This window comes from Lissotriton helveticus, chromosome 12, assembly GCF_964261635.1.
Source record: "Lissotriton helveticus chromosome 12, aLisHel1.1, whole genome shotgun sequence".
Lineage (NCBI taxonomy): Eukaryota > Metazoa > Chordata > Amphibia > Caudata > Salamandridae > Lissotriton > Lissotriton helveticus.
In genome coordinates this window covers 71106055-71121079 of record NC_136073.1, presented here as the reverse complement: position 1 = coordinate 71121079, position 15025 = coordinate 71106055, and the positions used below count along the sequence as shown (strand labels likewise).

Here is a 15025-nt window from a genome sequence, read left to right as displayed (position 1 = left end):
CTCAGTGGGATTTGAATCTAGTTTTGACATTTTTAATGGGTGCTCCTTTTGAGCCTCTTCACAAATGTCACATGAGGCTTCTGACTTTCAAAACGGTTTTTCTCGTCGCAATCACCTCGGCAAGGAGGGTAAGTGAGCTTCAAGCTCTTAGTTCCAAGCCCCCATTCCTGACCATTCATGCTGAACGAATGGTTCTTAGGACCAGGGCTGCTTTTCTGCCAAAGGTGGTGACTCCTTTCCACCTTGGTCAATCCATTACCCTTCCTACTTTTTATCCTCCCCCTCACCCTTCCAAGGAGGAGGAGAGGTTACACCGTCTTGACCCCAAGAGGGCGGTGTCTTTTTACTTGGACAGGACTAAAGACTGTCGAGTGGATGACCAGCTTTTCATTGGCTTTGCTGGCTGCAAGAAAGGAAGAGCGGTCCATAAGAGGACTTTGTCGAGATGGATCGTCCTCTGCATTAAGATCTGCTACTCTCTGGCCGGTAAGGACCCACCAGAGGGTATAAGGGCTCATTCATCTAGAGCTAAGTCTTCGACCTCAGCATTGGCTAGAGGTGTGCCTGTTGTGGATATTTGTAGAGCGGCAACTTGGTCTTCCCTCCACACTTTTGCGAAGCATTACTGCTTGGATTCCGAAGTGAGGAGGGAGGGTCACTTTGCGCGCTCTGTCCTTCAGGATTTCCTGGTTTAGTAGAGTGGACACCCTCCTCCGGGAGTGGGGACTGCTGTGGGACTCTATTCACAAGGTGAGGAATCCACACGGCAGATGTATCTATCAGAAGAACAAGTTACTTACCTTCGGTAACGCTTTTTCTGGTAGATACTATATCTGCCTGTGGATTCCTCACTGGCCTCCCCGTTGTCCACTCTTCTATGCCAGTTGTTTATATGATGTATTATTTTATGGTCAAGAGTTTGTCTATTTCAAATGTTTTATTGCATTTGCTTCACACTGTGTGTGTTACCTTGATTTCTATACTGCGTATACTGTGTATATGTCTACTGTCATCGGTCCGTCCGTGTGCCTCGAGGGCACGGAAAAAAGGGCGGAACTGATGTCATCACGCCGGCGTGGGCCTATTGTAGGCGTCGGTGACGTCAGCGGAGTCGCGTGCGATGCCGTGCCTCTGTGACGTCCGGATCCACGTCGGCGCGAAGCTACAAAAGAATTTCCGAATGTTGCTGACGCAAGGGGGATATTCACAAGGTGAGGAATCCACAGGCAGATATAGTATCTACCAGAAAAAGCGTTACCGAAGGTAAGTAACTTGTTCTTTAGGTGCATTTACCAATTGGTACTGGGCCACCTTATCAGTCCCTGTACAGTGTACCTTAGGTATCCACGGCATAGGTGTACCCATGGCCTACCAGCGGCTTAAGCATGTATTATGCCACCCCTGGCTGGCCATCTAAAACTGACACAACTGGCTGCATGACAGCTGAGGCAGGGTGGTGTAATCACCCCTTGCTATAGATATAGTATACCTATATCTAACCCTAAAATGGGCACATATCCTCCTATCAGTCACTCCTATGGCAGGCCTTATCAATCCTGAAGGCAGAGTGCTTGGAATTATGTGAGATGGTGCTCTAGCATGAGCTGACCCTGTCTACAGCTTTCGGAACCAAGTCCCTTAGCTGTTTCCATGATAACGCTATACCATATACACTTAAGTGCATTATCAACCTCGCGGTTAAATGCTAACTCCGGTATAACATTATCAAAACATGTCGAGTAAGGTGTCATACGAATTGGAATACTACCCCCTCGCCAATTCTGGCAAAGGGGGTAGCATTCCACCCTTCTAGAGGGACAAGACATGTATGTAACTGTGAACCCCGGTTAAAGTTAACTCGAGCCTCAGCATCACAAAATGGATGCTGCCACCACAGACACAAGTCTGACCTCCTGCTGCTGGGAGTCCTTCCAGCGAGGGAGGCTTGGACAAAGGGTTTCCTGCCTTGGGAGGTGCTAGCACCACCCCAGACAGGATTTTGTGTATTGGGTAGGACAGGCCTGAAAGGAATGAGATATGCCTGGGGCACACAAGGTGTCCTGTGCATACACCGGTTCAAACCAGTTGCTGGGGCATCCCTGCCCCAGCTCTGGCGGGAAACCGGACAAAGGATAGGGGGTGTAGCCACCCTCCTTCCTGGTCCCACCCAGGGGAGGGACCTAGTCAGTAGTGCAGCCCCCTTTAGGAGAATAAAGGTAGGAGCTGGTCCCATTCCAAGTTAGATTATCCTGAACAATTCTACAAGGAGAAACTCTGGACTTCGACGTTCTGTTCCACAGAAGACTGAAGAATCTCCCTTGTGGACAAGGAGTGTCCACCCTGCAACTGCAGGCACCATCAAGCGTCCAGCGGCTTCACTTTGTCATCTTCCCTCGAGGATCCAGACTTCAGAGCCCGACGAGACCCGGATTCCCAGACCTCTCCGACCTCAACTCACCTCTACAGCAAAGCTGAGATCCGTGGGTGCGACGAGACACGTGGGCGGCCATCTTGAACGAACCTTCACTTCGCTTCCAGCACGACTCCCGAGGTAAACTCGACCAAGTGCTTTGGGGATTGAGAAGCCCCAGCCCCGAGCAGCCCCTGCACCGAAGATCAGCCCTCCAGCTTCCACGAGATCTGCGTGGGGCCCTTCTGCATGTTTGCTGCTCGACGCGTTGTCTGGGCACTTGCCGGCTGGCTAGTGGCCTCCTAGACGACGAACCTTTGAATCTTCACTGCTGGTCTGGTTGCTCCAGACTGGCCCTTGCTCCCTTCCAAAAGAGGGGCACCCCGTACTCTCCTAGTCCGCACCAGACGTCTTTTCCACTCACCACGTGGGTTGCCTTTGTCAAGGCCTGTTGACTCCAATTCCGGATCCGACACCGAGAGCCTGCGTGGGACAGCTCGTGCCTCCATCCTGGTCGTTGAAGACACCACCTGGTCCACGTGGCTGCAGAGTCAAGCGTCCACTCTTCACCTGATCGCGACGAAAGCACCTGGTTCCTTCCTGGATCCACACCGGTCACTGGCTAGTGACTTTGAACATTGTCCCCTCTGCTTTCAGGTCCTCTTCTTCACCGATCCACCCTTGGATCGCACCGGACATCTCGCCTGCAGCATCTTTTCTTCCAGGCTCCATAGACTTCAACGCGAGAACCCAACACACTTTGACACCTATGCACCCGCAGCCCGTGGGTGAGGTAACGAGAGCATTTCGGTGCTCAAGGGTAGTTTAACTGTCCTAGTGTCCAGTTCCACAGTCGTTTTAGTCCTAACTAGTCAGGATTGTCCGTACTCACCGGTGTTGTTATTAATAAATATACTATTTATTTTCATAACAACCTGTGTGGTGTCCTTTCATCTGGTATTCAAGGGGTTATATTGTGGTAAAACAGCTGGCTTCACATGCCAAAAGAGTTTAGCCTAAGACTGCTTTGTCCATGCTACCATTAGGATAGCTGGTCTACAAGGTTGACCTACAACCAATCACCATAAGGGTTGTTTGGACTGATACAAGGTGATCACTAGAACTAGTGAGCATCATATATCAGGCCAACTTCTCACAGTCATGTATTTGGAAGCCCGACGGGCTTTCTTCCATCCCCATATAAAGCTGTCGGTAATAGATTGAAGGGTCGCTAATTGCTTATGTGACAATTCTAATGGTACTGTCCGGAAGTAATAGAGTGCCCGGGGTAGAATGCACATCTTCAATACATTCCGTCGCCCGACCAAAGATAAATGTAAGCATTCCACCTTTTCAAGTTGCCTTTTGACCGAGCCTATTATATCCGCCCAGTTGACAGTGACAATTTCTTGAAGGGACAGCCTATTCTTAATCCCCAAATAACGGGCCTCTTGAGTCACTCGCGTCTCACCAGAGCATAGACCTAAAGTACAAATGACCTGGGTCTTTAAAAGATTTAACTTATAACCAGACGATTTTCCAAACTCAGAGGTCACATGCTCAATTTCCAATAGTGCTTGCTCCGGATCAGATGTAACGATTGCTATGACTTCAGCATAGGCTAAGACACACACACACTATGATTCACTACCGCCATTGATTGTATATTCTGTGAAGTTTCCAGAATACGCAACAGGGGCTCAATATACATCGCAAACAATAGCGGTGAGCATGGGCAGCCCTGCCTTGTGCCACGTGTGATATACACATATGCAGATTCCTGACCCATCGCACAAATCTTCGTCCTGGGTCGTTTGTACATAATTTGGAGAGAGAGCAGGAACCGAGGTCCGAATCCCATTTTGGACATAACTGCCCAAAGAAAAGCCCAGGCGACGCGGTCGAACGCCTTTTCGGCATCTAAAAAAATTAAGCCGATGTTTTTTTTAAATACTGCAGCATAATCTAGCACGGCATTCTATGCAAGTGATTAGTAGTACTTCTGCCTGGTAAAAAGCCATGTTGATGCCGAGACACCAAAAAAGGGACGATCTGCAACAGCCGTGTTGCCAAGATTTTAGAATATATCTTGGCGTCGGCGTTGATTAAAGATATGGGCCGATAAGAGCCAACCAGTTCACTGGGCTTATCTTTTTTCTTAAAAACAACTATATTAGCATCGTCCCAGGAAGGGGGGGGGGTGACCAGACTGTGCCGCATTGAAAATGGCTAGCATATCATCTTGTATTACCGGAAACAAAATGCGGTACAGCTCTAAAGGTAATTTGTCCGGTCCGGCTGCTTTTCCAGATGCCAAATCCATAAGCACAGCCTTTAATTCCAGCATAGTAATGGGTGCCTCTAACTCCTCCCTTAGTATACCGTCCAGCACGGGCATATCTATACTAGACAAATATTGTTCGATCACACCTTGAGGTACAACATCTTGAGTATATAACTCTGTATAATATTGCTGGAATATCTCCATAATGCCTTCTATAGAGGCCACTAAATGGCCCTGGTTGTCCAACAGGCTCTCAATTCTTTGAGATACTTGGCGACCTCGTAGTCTTTGAGCAAGATATCGGCCCACAGCTTCTCCATACTCATACCGTTCAGTTTTATTGATTTTATACTGAATTGCTATGTCCTCACTCCACACACCATTAATCTTAGCCTTACAGCAGGCGACCTTTGTCTGTGCCGTCTGGCTGTCATTATTAGTACGGATTATTGTAATTAATTCACGCTCAGCCGTTTTTAAATCTAGAATCAGATTCTCAATCACCTCTTTCTTTTTGCGCTGTTGAGTCAAGCCATAGCTAAGCGTTTCGCCCCGAATGCCGGCCTTTAGGGAGTCCCAAATCATTACTAAAGAAGCGGTGCCACGAATAAATTCCAAAAATTGTTTGACCCATACTCGAATATGACATATGTATTCTTCCTCTAATAACATATCATACTTCTTTTAAGTGAAAAGGTTTCTAAGCACTGCTGGTCCCACAGCTGTTAATCTTAATATTGATATAGTAGTGCTTGGTCAAAGCATTTCCCGTCTTCCATGCAGCTGGTCTACAAATATCCTTAAGTGTAAGTCCTGCAAACAGGGCTGTTGTCGACTTTATTGCCCCAGTTGAATGAGCTCTGACTGACTTTGTAAGAGGTCAGCCCATGGATGAAGGAGCTGATGTAATGCAAGACACATTCCATCTCTTCAGAGTTTGTTTAGTTATTGTTTTTTTTTCCTTGTTAGGAGGACCAAAATCTTATCATTTATATGGTCTGTTTGAAGAAAGTCTTTTAAGTTGAGGATGTAAACTTTTAGGTACCTCTTGATGTCGGGGGAATGTAGCACCCTCTAAGCTAACGTTATTGAATTTGGAAAAAAATGTAGAATGCAAAATATTCTGGTTCATATCGAATGTTGTCAGCACTTTAGAGATGAATTTAGATTTCATTATCAATATAACTGTCTGTAGAGAAATGTAGGAAAGGTTCCTTGCATGAGAGAACCTACATTTCACTTACTCTCCTAGCCAACATCACAGTTAGCAAGAAAGCAGACTTCCAAGAGAGGAGCTGTATCGTTGCCTTGTGAAAATGCTCAGATGGTGTACACATTTAAACCGCTAGGACTGTATTTAACTCCCATTCAGGTGCCAATTCAACTTTAGGAGGAGCATTCTAAATAGGCCCTTAAATTCTTCAATGAAGCTTTCTGAATATAATGATGTTCTGTTTGGAAATCTCAAAAATCATAATGTTCCAGCTAAATGGACTTTAATGGATGCATTTGATAAACCAGTATTGCCCAGTTTCAACATACAAATAAGGCAGAAACTGTAATGGCGACATTTCCAGCAGGTTTGGTTTCTTTTTTTTCAACCATTCCATGAAACGTTTCCATTTCATATTGAATCTCTTTATGATTGCTGCAGCTGTGGCTGCTTGTACCATCTCAAAGTCCTCAGATATTGGCAAAAGGCCGAGCTCTAGGTTTTGAGGAACCAGGCTGTCAGCTGAAGAGATTGTGGGTTGTGGTGTACAACTTTTCCTTGTTTTTTTCGACTAGGCAGATGTCCAGCTTGAATTGTACTGGAGTCTACTCTGATAGGCTCCCAAGCTCTGAGAATAGATGTTGGTATCCCCATACAGTACCAATTAAAATTACTTGCCATTTTTCCATTTGCATGTTGCATAATACTCTGGGTATCTGTGGTATTTGTGGAAAGACCTAGAGAAACTTCGAATCCAGCTAATCACAAGCACATTCCTTACTGAAACCCAGCCAGCTCCACGGCCGGACTGGGCACACAAACCAGCTCTGGCAATTGTGCTGTACCGGGCCTGGATGGGAGGGTTGCTATTTAGAATCAGCACTGCTGTCGCTTTTGTTACAGTGGGCCAATATTGCAGCACTGCTGCAAAATCGGCCCCCAGTAAAAAAAAAACGTCCCCCGTCGCTCAAAAAATGGCCCACACTCTTCCAGCCTACCAGGAAAACGCCTGATGCCTGCTATGGCCAGTCCATCCCTGGCCAGCTCCATCTGCTTCAGAGTGTGTAGCACTCATTGTTCTGGTGCATTGCGAACATGTCCCAGAGAGGAGTTCCCCATCTCTGAAGCAATAGCTGCTGCTGCCTGTAGTCTATCTTCTACTCGGGCAAGTCCAAATATTTTCTGCAGCTCAGCTAATTACCACGCCTCTGCGGTTAGACTAATGTATTTGATACGCTAACAAGGCTACATCATAAAAGCAGCTGGTGTGCTTTAAATTGGCTGGCAGGAAGTGCCTGTGCTGCTGATGAAGTATGCCCAGAGCAAATGCATTGTCTCATTGACACTGTGAGCTGGGCTAGGAGGGATCATGAGCACTCTGCTGTTGCTTTGTTTTATTTACAGTAAGAGACAAAAGGTCAGGCTTTGACGTTCGATCAAGTCCGGCCTGCCTCAGTCTCTCTGAGGACGACATAAAGTACACAAAAAGGTGATGGATGGAATGCTTCAATTATTCTCAGCCACTGGTTATTACTACGGCCGCATCATTATTATACATTATTATTTTGCACACCATGTCACCTCCGTTTGGACCCAGCTCTATGCAAATCATTTTAGACCTTGCTCCAATCAGAACAGTCCAGCCTGAACTGCCAAGCCAGTCCCATGAACTGGAACTAGCTGTACCCAGCTGATGAGCCCATAACTAGTGTAAAACCAGTCCTGGGTTGCATGTGTTTCGGTTGAGGGTAGACCTGGCTTGCCAGATCGAACTGGACCGCTCCATTGAGGAGCAGGGTCAAGGTTTGCTTTTTTTTTTATATAAGGCGAGTTGCATATGGCTGGGTCCAAACCGAGGTAGCACGGTAAGCAGAAGAGCAATGTTCCAGGATGCTACCCCGAGCGATTACCTTGGTTAGACAAATTGAAAGCATTCCTACCATCACCTTCTGTGTGTTTCAGTCTCCCTGGACACATCATATGGTCAGCGACACATGGTGACATGTGGTACTGAATTCATAAATAACTACAGCTGTCTTGATCAGAAGCCTGGCACTGCAGTCCCACCTGGTGGGTCCTGCAGTGCCTTATCTTCTATTGTTTTCCAGCAAGGAAGCATGCCACCTCTAAGCACGCAGCAGATTACTGGCCCAGAGACAGAGGTAGCTTTGTGTTATATTCTGTGCAGCCAGTTGTGCCCCCTCCAGGAAAGTCAGCTGATCATATGATCCAACCATGCAGAGCAAGTATGAGACATAAGGCGTATTATTATAACAAAATTATTTTTGTATTAGAAAAATAGTATGAACTATATCAAATACAAAAAACATATTACAAAGAGGACCTAACCAACATAGCAACACTGACGCCCCCAAATGATTGCATCAATAATATTTTAATCAATCCAGTCCAAGGATCATTGGGAAGTGTAAACTCTTCTTAACCATATGGGTTAAATAATCTTATCTTTTGTTCCAACAATGGTGTGGGTTGAAGAAGAACAGGGTATCACAACTGAAGTTAAAGAGGAGGAACCATCGATGTTTCGGTCTCTTATGGACAAACCATCCGCGAGACCCTCATCAGGACACAACCTAGGTGTTGACACAACCTAAGTGTGTTTCTCGATGTGTCAAAGTCAATGAATGCATGTGTCCTACGATCCCACAATCATCGGTCTTGCTGGCAGGTTTTTGCTTCCCCCGGGCTTGAGTAAGTCCTCTCTCAAGTTCTCTGTCCTGCTGCCTAGGCCTGCTACATTTTATGACATGAATGACTACTAGTCATCCGGCGCCACAGTCTGCAGTCAGGTAATTGGCTAACATAGCGAGAAGTTGCTCAGGAACGTGGTGTGAAAGGAAGACCATGAATGAAAAAGGCACACCAAAAAACTGCTACCCCTGGCGCATAGAATTGTTTAATTCGCAGTCTAACATTTTCAGACTTAAAACATTTTCAATTAAAATTATTATCTAAACTAAGCAGATAAGTCTGCCTTGTTTTAGTCATATATTCATTGTTGTATGATATGTCTGGATATTGTTAAAGACACTCAAAAACTGATCAACGCTGTGATTTACTTGCAAGAAAATGTCACACATCTGATAGTAGAACATCACTCAGCCACCTCACTAGGCTTTTCCTCCCATACCCTTGATTTCTCATCTCGTGTGGAAGTTACACCAAAACTGGGCTTAAGCCATTTTCATTGTTCCAGACCATCCAAGAACGGTGTGATGTGTAGATCTTTGGCGCCTCTCCATGTACCCATCTTCATTTGCCACTAAGAGCGGAACTTCTCTCCCAGTATTCCAGTCGGAGAGTTAGGTGCTGCACTCTAACATCCAGAGGCTTCACCATCATGCCTGGAGATTGAGTGGTGACACTTGAATTCCTTCCAACTTCCACAAGAGATGGTCAACATTATACTATCAGGTGGTTGCCCTGCCACAAAATCTGTTTACTGTGTTTACTGAGGAAGATGGAACCTGTTCATGATGTGTAGAACATAACAAGCATTATTTGTGGGCAAATTTTTCCAGCAGTTCTTCTTTTTGCTCTGTAGCACAGCAAGGTTGTGCCATGGTCAAAGGCTACGTTGCAACCCTGTCAGCATTTATCTGTCACCCGGAGCAACCGTCCTTGTTCAGATCTCTGATAGTGATCCGGCTTTTGAAGGGGCTGATACATGATGGTTCCTCTACATTGTTTTTTATGGCCAAAATGCATCTCAACCTTGGTTTTGTTTTTGGATGAGGGCTCCATTTGAATCCATCCAAAGTTGTCTATTGTATTCATTCATTTTCAAAAGTTTTTTTCCTTGTGGCCAGCGAGGCACATCAACAAATTATAGACTTTGAGTGCCCATCCGCCTTTATACCCAGATAAGCTGGTCCTGATGACAAAAGAGGCTTTCTAGTTAAAGTCGGTGGCGGCTTTCTATTTTGGGCAATCTATTAGCCTTCCCACAGTGTTTCCTCTACTAATCTCACCACAGAGGACAAGAGATTACAATGGCTGGACCCCTGGAGGATGGTCAGTTACTACAGTGACTGGACTAAGGAGATCAGGGTTTGACGACATACTCCTTCTCGCGTCGAGACTGTGCTAGCGCCTCCTGTTGGCATAGGAGATGTATGACAAGATTCTGGAGTGACCCAGTCTGACACCGCAGCTTGGCTATATTTAAATGCTGAGGGATATGCAGGAAGCTACAATATCCACAAGAGAGATTGTATGGCACAGGACTTGGGTTTCATAAGTATTAAAATCTTACGTGTGTGGTTATTAAAGTTCAGAGATCGGAACACTCACTGTTCTAGATGTGTGTGTGCTGTGCAGGTCACTTGTTCAAACCCGGGCCTGGTATATGCGGCCTTTCATCTTTCTTCGGTCTGTAAAATGAGATTTGGAAACAGTAATTGCATAGAAAATGACGGGGAGACCCATTATGCAAAATGGCTGGCATAAGACGTTTTTTCCAGCGTTTCAGTGTTTCTCTTTATATTGCACCATGTTTAATTCAGACCACTGTGCCTTAAGCATCATGGCCCTCTGCCTGGGAGCTCATCCGTTGTTGAGTGAGCTCTTGCACTTATAACTCGAGCAGAGTCACTTTAGCACCCGCTCGCCGTCTGTATTCATCAAATAAATGTAACATAACACTCAGTTTTCAAAACAAAAGGTGTTGAAGTTTAATACCCTGTAACCGCAAGACAAATGTAGACACACATGTATACACAGCCGCAGACAAACACCCACTTGTACACGACCCATTCTTCACACTTCCACACACAGTGCATACAATCACACAAGCAAGCATATACACACACACACACATGTAAGGGCAAACTGAATTGCTCTCATCCTTGCGAACATCCACTCACACACATTTTAACACAGCGGCGTTAGCACACTTGTGCACTCATGTCTACACACTTCCACACACTTTGGTATATATATTTAACACTCAAACGTTTTAGAAACACTCTCAGTCACTGGATTATTTCATCAGTGATGTAATTTGAGATGTCATCAGTAATATCACTGACCATATCATGAGTGATGTAATATGTGAGGTCATAAGCAGTGCATTGCGGGGCATGAGCTATAGTTAGCTCAGCTAACTATAACTGCTGAATTTCACTGGTTTTCTAAACGTGAAACCTGAGCCTAACTATAATGTCTCTGTAACCTTTGTTTTTTCAGTGGATTTCTAAGTGTTTTTAAATTCCATTTCATAACTTTAACGTCCTTTTTACCTTTGGTTTTTTTCTGTGAATTTCTATGGTTTTTAAATTCTATTTCCTAACTATAATGTCCCTGTAACCTTTGGTTTTTTCAGTGAATTTCTAAGGTTTTTCAAATTCTATTTTCCCAACTATAATGTCCATGTAACCTATGATGACATTTGACGAACACCACCACATAAGAAAATTGTAATTATAAAAAATTCATTCTAACCAAATCACTGCTTTAAAAATATATTTGTACACATATTTTTCTAGTAGATTTTTAAAGAAACTGTTTACACCCTACTTCTTGTTTTTGAGATTACACCTAGAGTCACGATGACTCTGGTGACCGCGACAATTGCGCCTTTTTTAGGGGGTGCAAAACACACATGTGCACACATTTTACAGTATTGTATACACTAGGGGTTTATTACTGCACTCTTTAAACTCATATTTTTGTAGGGAGTTTGTATAAAAACAATCAATTAAACACATTTTCCATTTTCGTGGTGACGCCAGGCATCGTGATGATATCGACTGCTGCATTCACCGCAAATAAGTAGTGAAATGACAAAACAAATGCAGACATTCAATAGCCACCACCACATTCAAAACTTATAACTGCAAAATGAATTATAACCAACACACTAAACACATTACTATCTAAATGACTGTAAAATAGCGTGTTCAACTTCCTTAATATCTCTATAACAAGGTGCATAACTTTTTCAGTGCAATCTATGACTGCATGAATCACTATATCATTAAGTCTCTCATTCACTGTATACATATTTGAGAGGTTCTGTGAAACGGTGCGTGAGTCGAACAATACTTCAGTAACAAAATGCTGGACTGCCTCAGTACATTTATGAGTGGCTGCACCAGTATCAAAAGGGGTCTGTGATTGGTTGCATTCATTTCTCACTCAATCTGTGAGTAGGTGCATGAGTGCCTTTGTGCATTTGTAAGTGTTTGATTGTCTGACTGGATCTGTGAGTGGATACATGAGTGTCTAAGTGGCTGTCTGAGTGGGTGAGTGAGTAGGTGCATGAGTATCTGAGTGGATCTGCAAGTGAATGCATGAGTCTATCAGTGGGTCTTGGACTGGCAGAGTGAGTGTCTGAGTGGTTCTGTCAGTGGTTGCATGGGTCTCTGAGTTCGACTGTGAGTGGGTTCCTTAGTATCTGAGTGTATAACTGACTGGTTGTATAAGTCTGTGGGTCTACGAGTGGTTGTGTGATTGACTGTATGGGTGTGTGAGTCACTCAGTGGGTCCTTGAGTGGATGTATGAGTGTCTGAGTGGATCTGTGTGTAGGTGTATGAGTGTCTCAATGGGTCTGTGAGTGAGAGCATAAGTCTCTGAGTGGGTGAGTGAATGGGTGCATGTATGAGTGTCTGAGTGGGTCTTTGACTGGGAGGGTGAGTGTCTGGGTGGGTCTATGAGTTAATGCATGAGCCTTGACTGGGTGAGTGAGTGGGTGTGTATATCTGAGTGAGTTTGTGAGTGAGTGTGTGAGTTTCTTAGTGTATGAGTCATTGACTGAGTACATAAGTCTCTGACAGGGTCTGTGACTGAGTGTGGGATTGACTGTATGGGTGTGTGAGTGGGTGTATGAGTGTCTCAGTGAATCTGTGAGTGCGTGTATGAGTGGCCTCAGTGGGCCTGTGAGCACATACGTGTGTGTGTATGTGTGTGTGTGCATGAGTGTACGTGGGTTAATGAGGGTCCAGGTGAGTCTGTAAGTAGGTGCATGAGTATCTGAGTGAGTGTATGAGTGCCCAGGTGGGTCTGTGAGTGGGTGTAAGAGTCTCTAAGTGGGAATGAGACTCTAAGAATGAGTCTGACTGGGACACTAAGTAGGTGCATGAGTCTCTGAATGGGTCTGTAAATGGGTTCATAAGTACCTGAATGGGTATGTGAGTGGGTGCATGAGTATCTGAGTGGGTATGTGACTGGATGTATAAGTCTGTGATTGGGTATGTGAGTGGATATATGAGTAAATACATTTCTGTGATAGTGACTGGTGTGTGTGTGTGCACATATATATATTTAATTTTATATTTCCACCAATATTCTCAATGACTTCATGATAGTAGTGATGTACCCGAGGCCGCCATCCAGTTTAAGGCCTCTCAGCCCATTCTCTGATTTAAAATTATTTGGACTGGCTACTTTTTAATTCTTAATTAAGACTGAAAACTTCCTGACTGTGAACTGAAAAACAAAAAGGATTTTTGAGGACTTGTCCTTTAGTTTGCTTGGATGGGAAATCTAGTATGGTTGGGTTAGAGTCATTAAGGTTGTTCTTCGGTGATACAGTCAGAAAATGTTAAAGTGGTTGATTTCACAAATTGTTATTCTATAATTATATTTCTCGTATATGTGACGACATGTCGCAGGTAAGCGACTATAATGTACAACTCCTCACCCCACTTGCTCCGCTCCAGTGACCATGCCTTGTGTTTCCATGTTGGGATGACAGTCTTTCCATCTTTTCTTCTCCTGCAGGGATGTACTCCTGTCCCTGTTACTACTACCCAAATCGGGCTGGCACTGCGGGTCGCAGCTCCTTTGTCATCGGCGTCGACCTGAAATCAGGCGCCATGCAGTCCGATCACTGGATCAAGCGGGGGACCGCCCTGCTAATGAGCCTTGATGCTTAATCTGACCCGGAAGCAGTGTATGGAACAACTGAAGCTCTCGAGAACATTGTTTGGGCCTTTTGCTGTATGTCTGTTTCCCCCAATGCACTTGATGTACAAAGCATGAGTTCGATTTCAGGGGGAACCCTAGTTCTTTCATTGTAGGTAAAATGCCCACAAGCGCATCTTCATAGGTGGCGATGCAAAGGTTTTACAGTATTGAGCATTTTCTACAAAATACACATGTGATATAAGTTATGTATATATTTAAAGGTATAAATATATTTAATGTGGTCGTTGTAAAGGGCTGTAATCGAGCTATATATATTTTAATGTTTTCATGGGTCGGTTACTAAATTTCGGCTGAAAAAATGCATAGCTAACTTCGTGATTTTGAAATTTGAAATAACATCAGAAGACACTCTTCATAGTTTAAATTGATTTATTTTCAGACCAATTTGTTACTGCCCTCTGTAAATTTAATAAATCGTATTTTGATGCAAATGATGGCTTCTGTGATTCATTGGGCCCAGAAGGATAGGGTTTTCTGTTTTCTGCTCTATTGTGGGAGTCCTGAATTTTGACTGTCTCCGTGCTGAATACTCCTCGTACTTTTCTGTTGACCTCATTGTAGCTGCTCTCCACCCAACTCCAAAGGCTTTTTTTAGCAATCACTGTTAAAGCTCATACTGTTTGGAGTTTATCGGCGTAATCACCTTATGTTATTGTGGGGTATTTATTAGGCCAGGGTGTAATTTTAATTACAGAGGCATAGTCAGAGAAATTTCAGTAATTCCCTGTTACTCTTTGATACAGAAATATAGATCATAATGTGGTTACTTACGTAATTAAGAGTAATTTGGGGGGAAATATTAGTACAGCGAGAGGACATATAATGAACGTAAGCAGCCGCTCGCACTCACTATTTGTATTCTGCTGTATTTAACGCTATTTCTTAATGCAAAATGCATCACTGCATTTATTTTGTGCGCAAGGGTACATTTTGCGCTAAGAAAATAGTACTAGATGCCAGGAGTATGTTGGGGGAAATTGCACAAAATACCAGGGGTAAGTTGGGTGAAAATCATACCCCAAGAGCACATTTAGCGAGCAGCACTATTTCTTAACCCAAAATGCATTCTCGTGCCCATTTTGGACGCAAGAGGGCATCTTGTGTTGAGAAATAGCACTAAACACAGAATTACAGTTATGCGTAAACTTGCAGAATTTTTAGGTAATT

General features: G+C 44.2%; 1 protein-coding gene across 2 annotated transcripts in view; it reads left to right on the top strand.

Moving 5' to 3' along the window:
* DNAH2 (dynein axonemal heavy chain 2) overlaps positions 1–14289 on the top strand; it is a 3497426-nt gene extending 3483137 nt beyond the window's left edge. For both annotated transcript variants that reach the window (XM_078670326.1, XM_078670327.1), the window contains one exon: positions 13652–14289. In XM_078670326.1, the coding sequence (XP_078526452.1) occupies positions 13652–13806 (155 nt within the window). In that variant the 3' untranslated portion in view covers positions 13807–14289. The remainder of the gene's footprint in view (positions 1–13651) is intronic.
* The last annotated feature ends 736 nt before the right edge of the window (positions 14290–15025 follow it).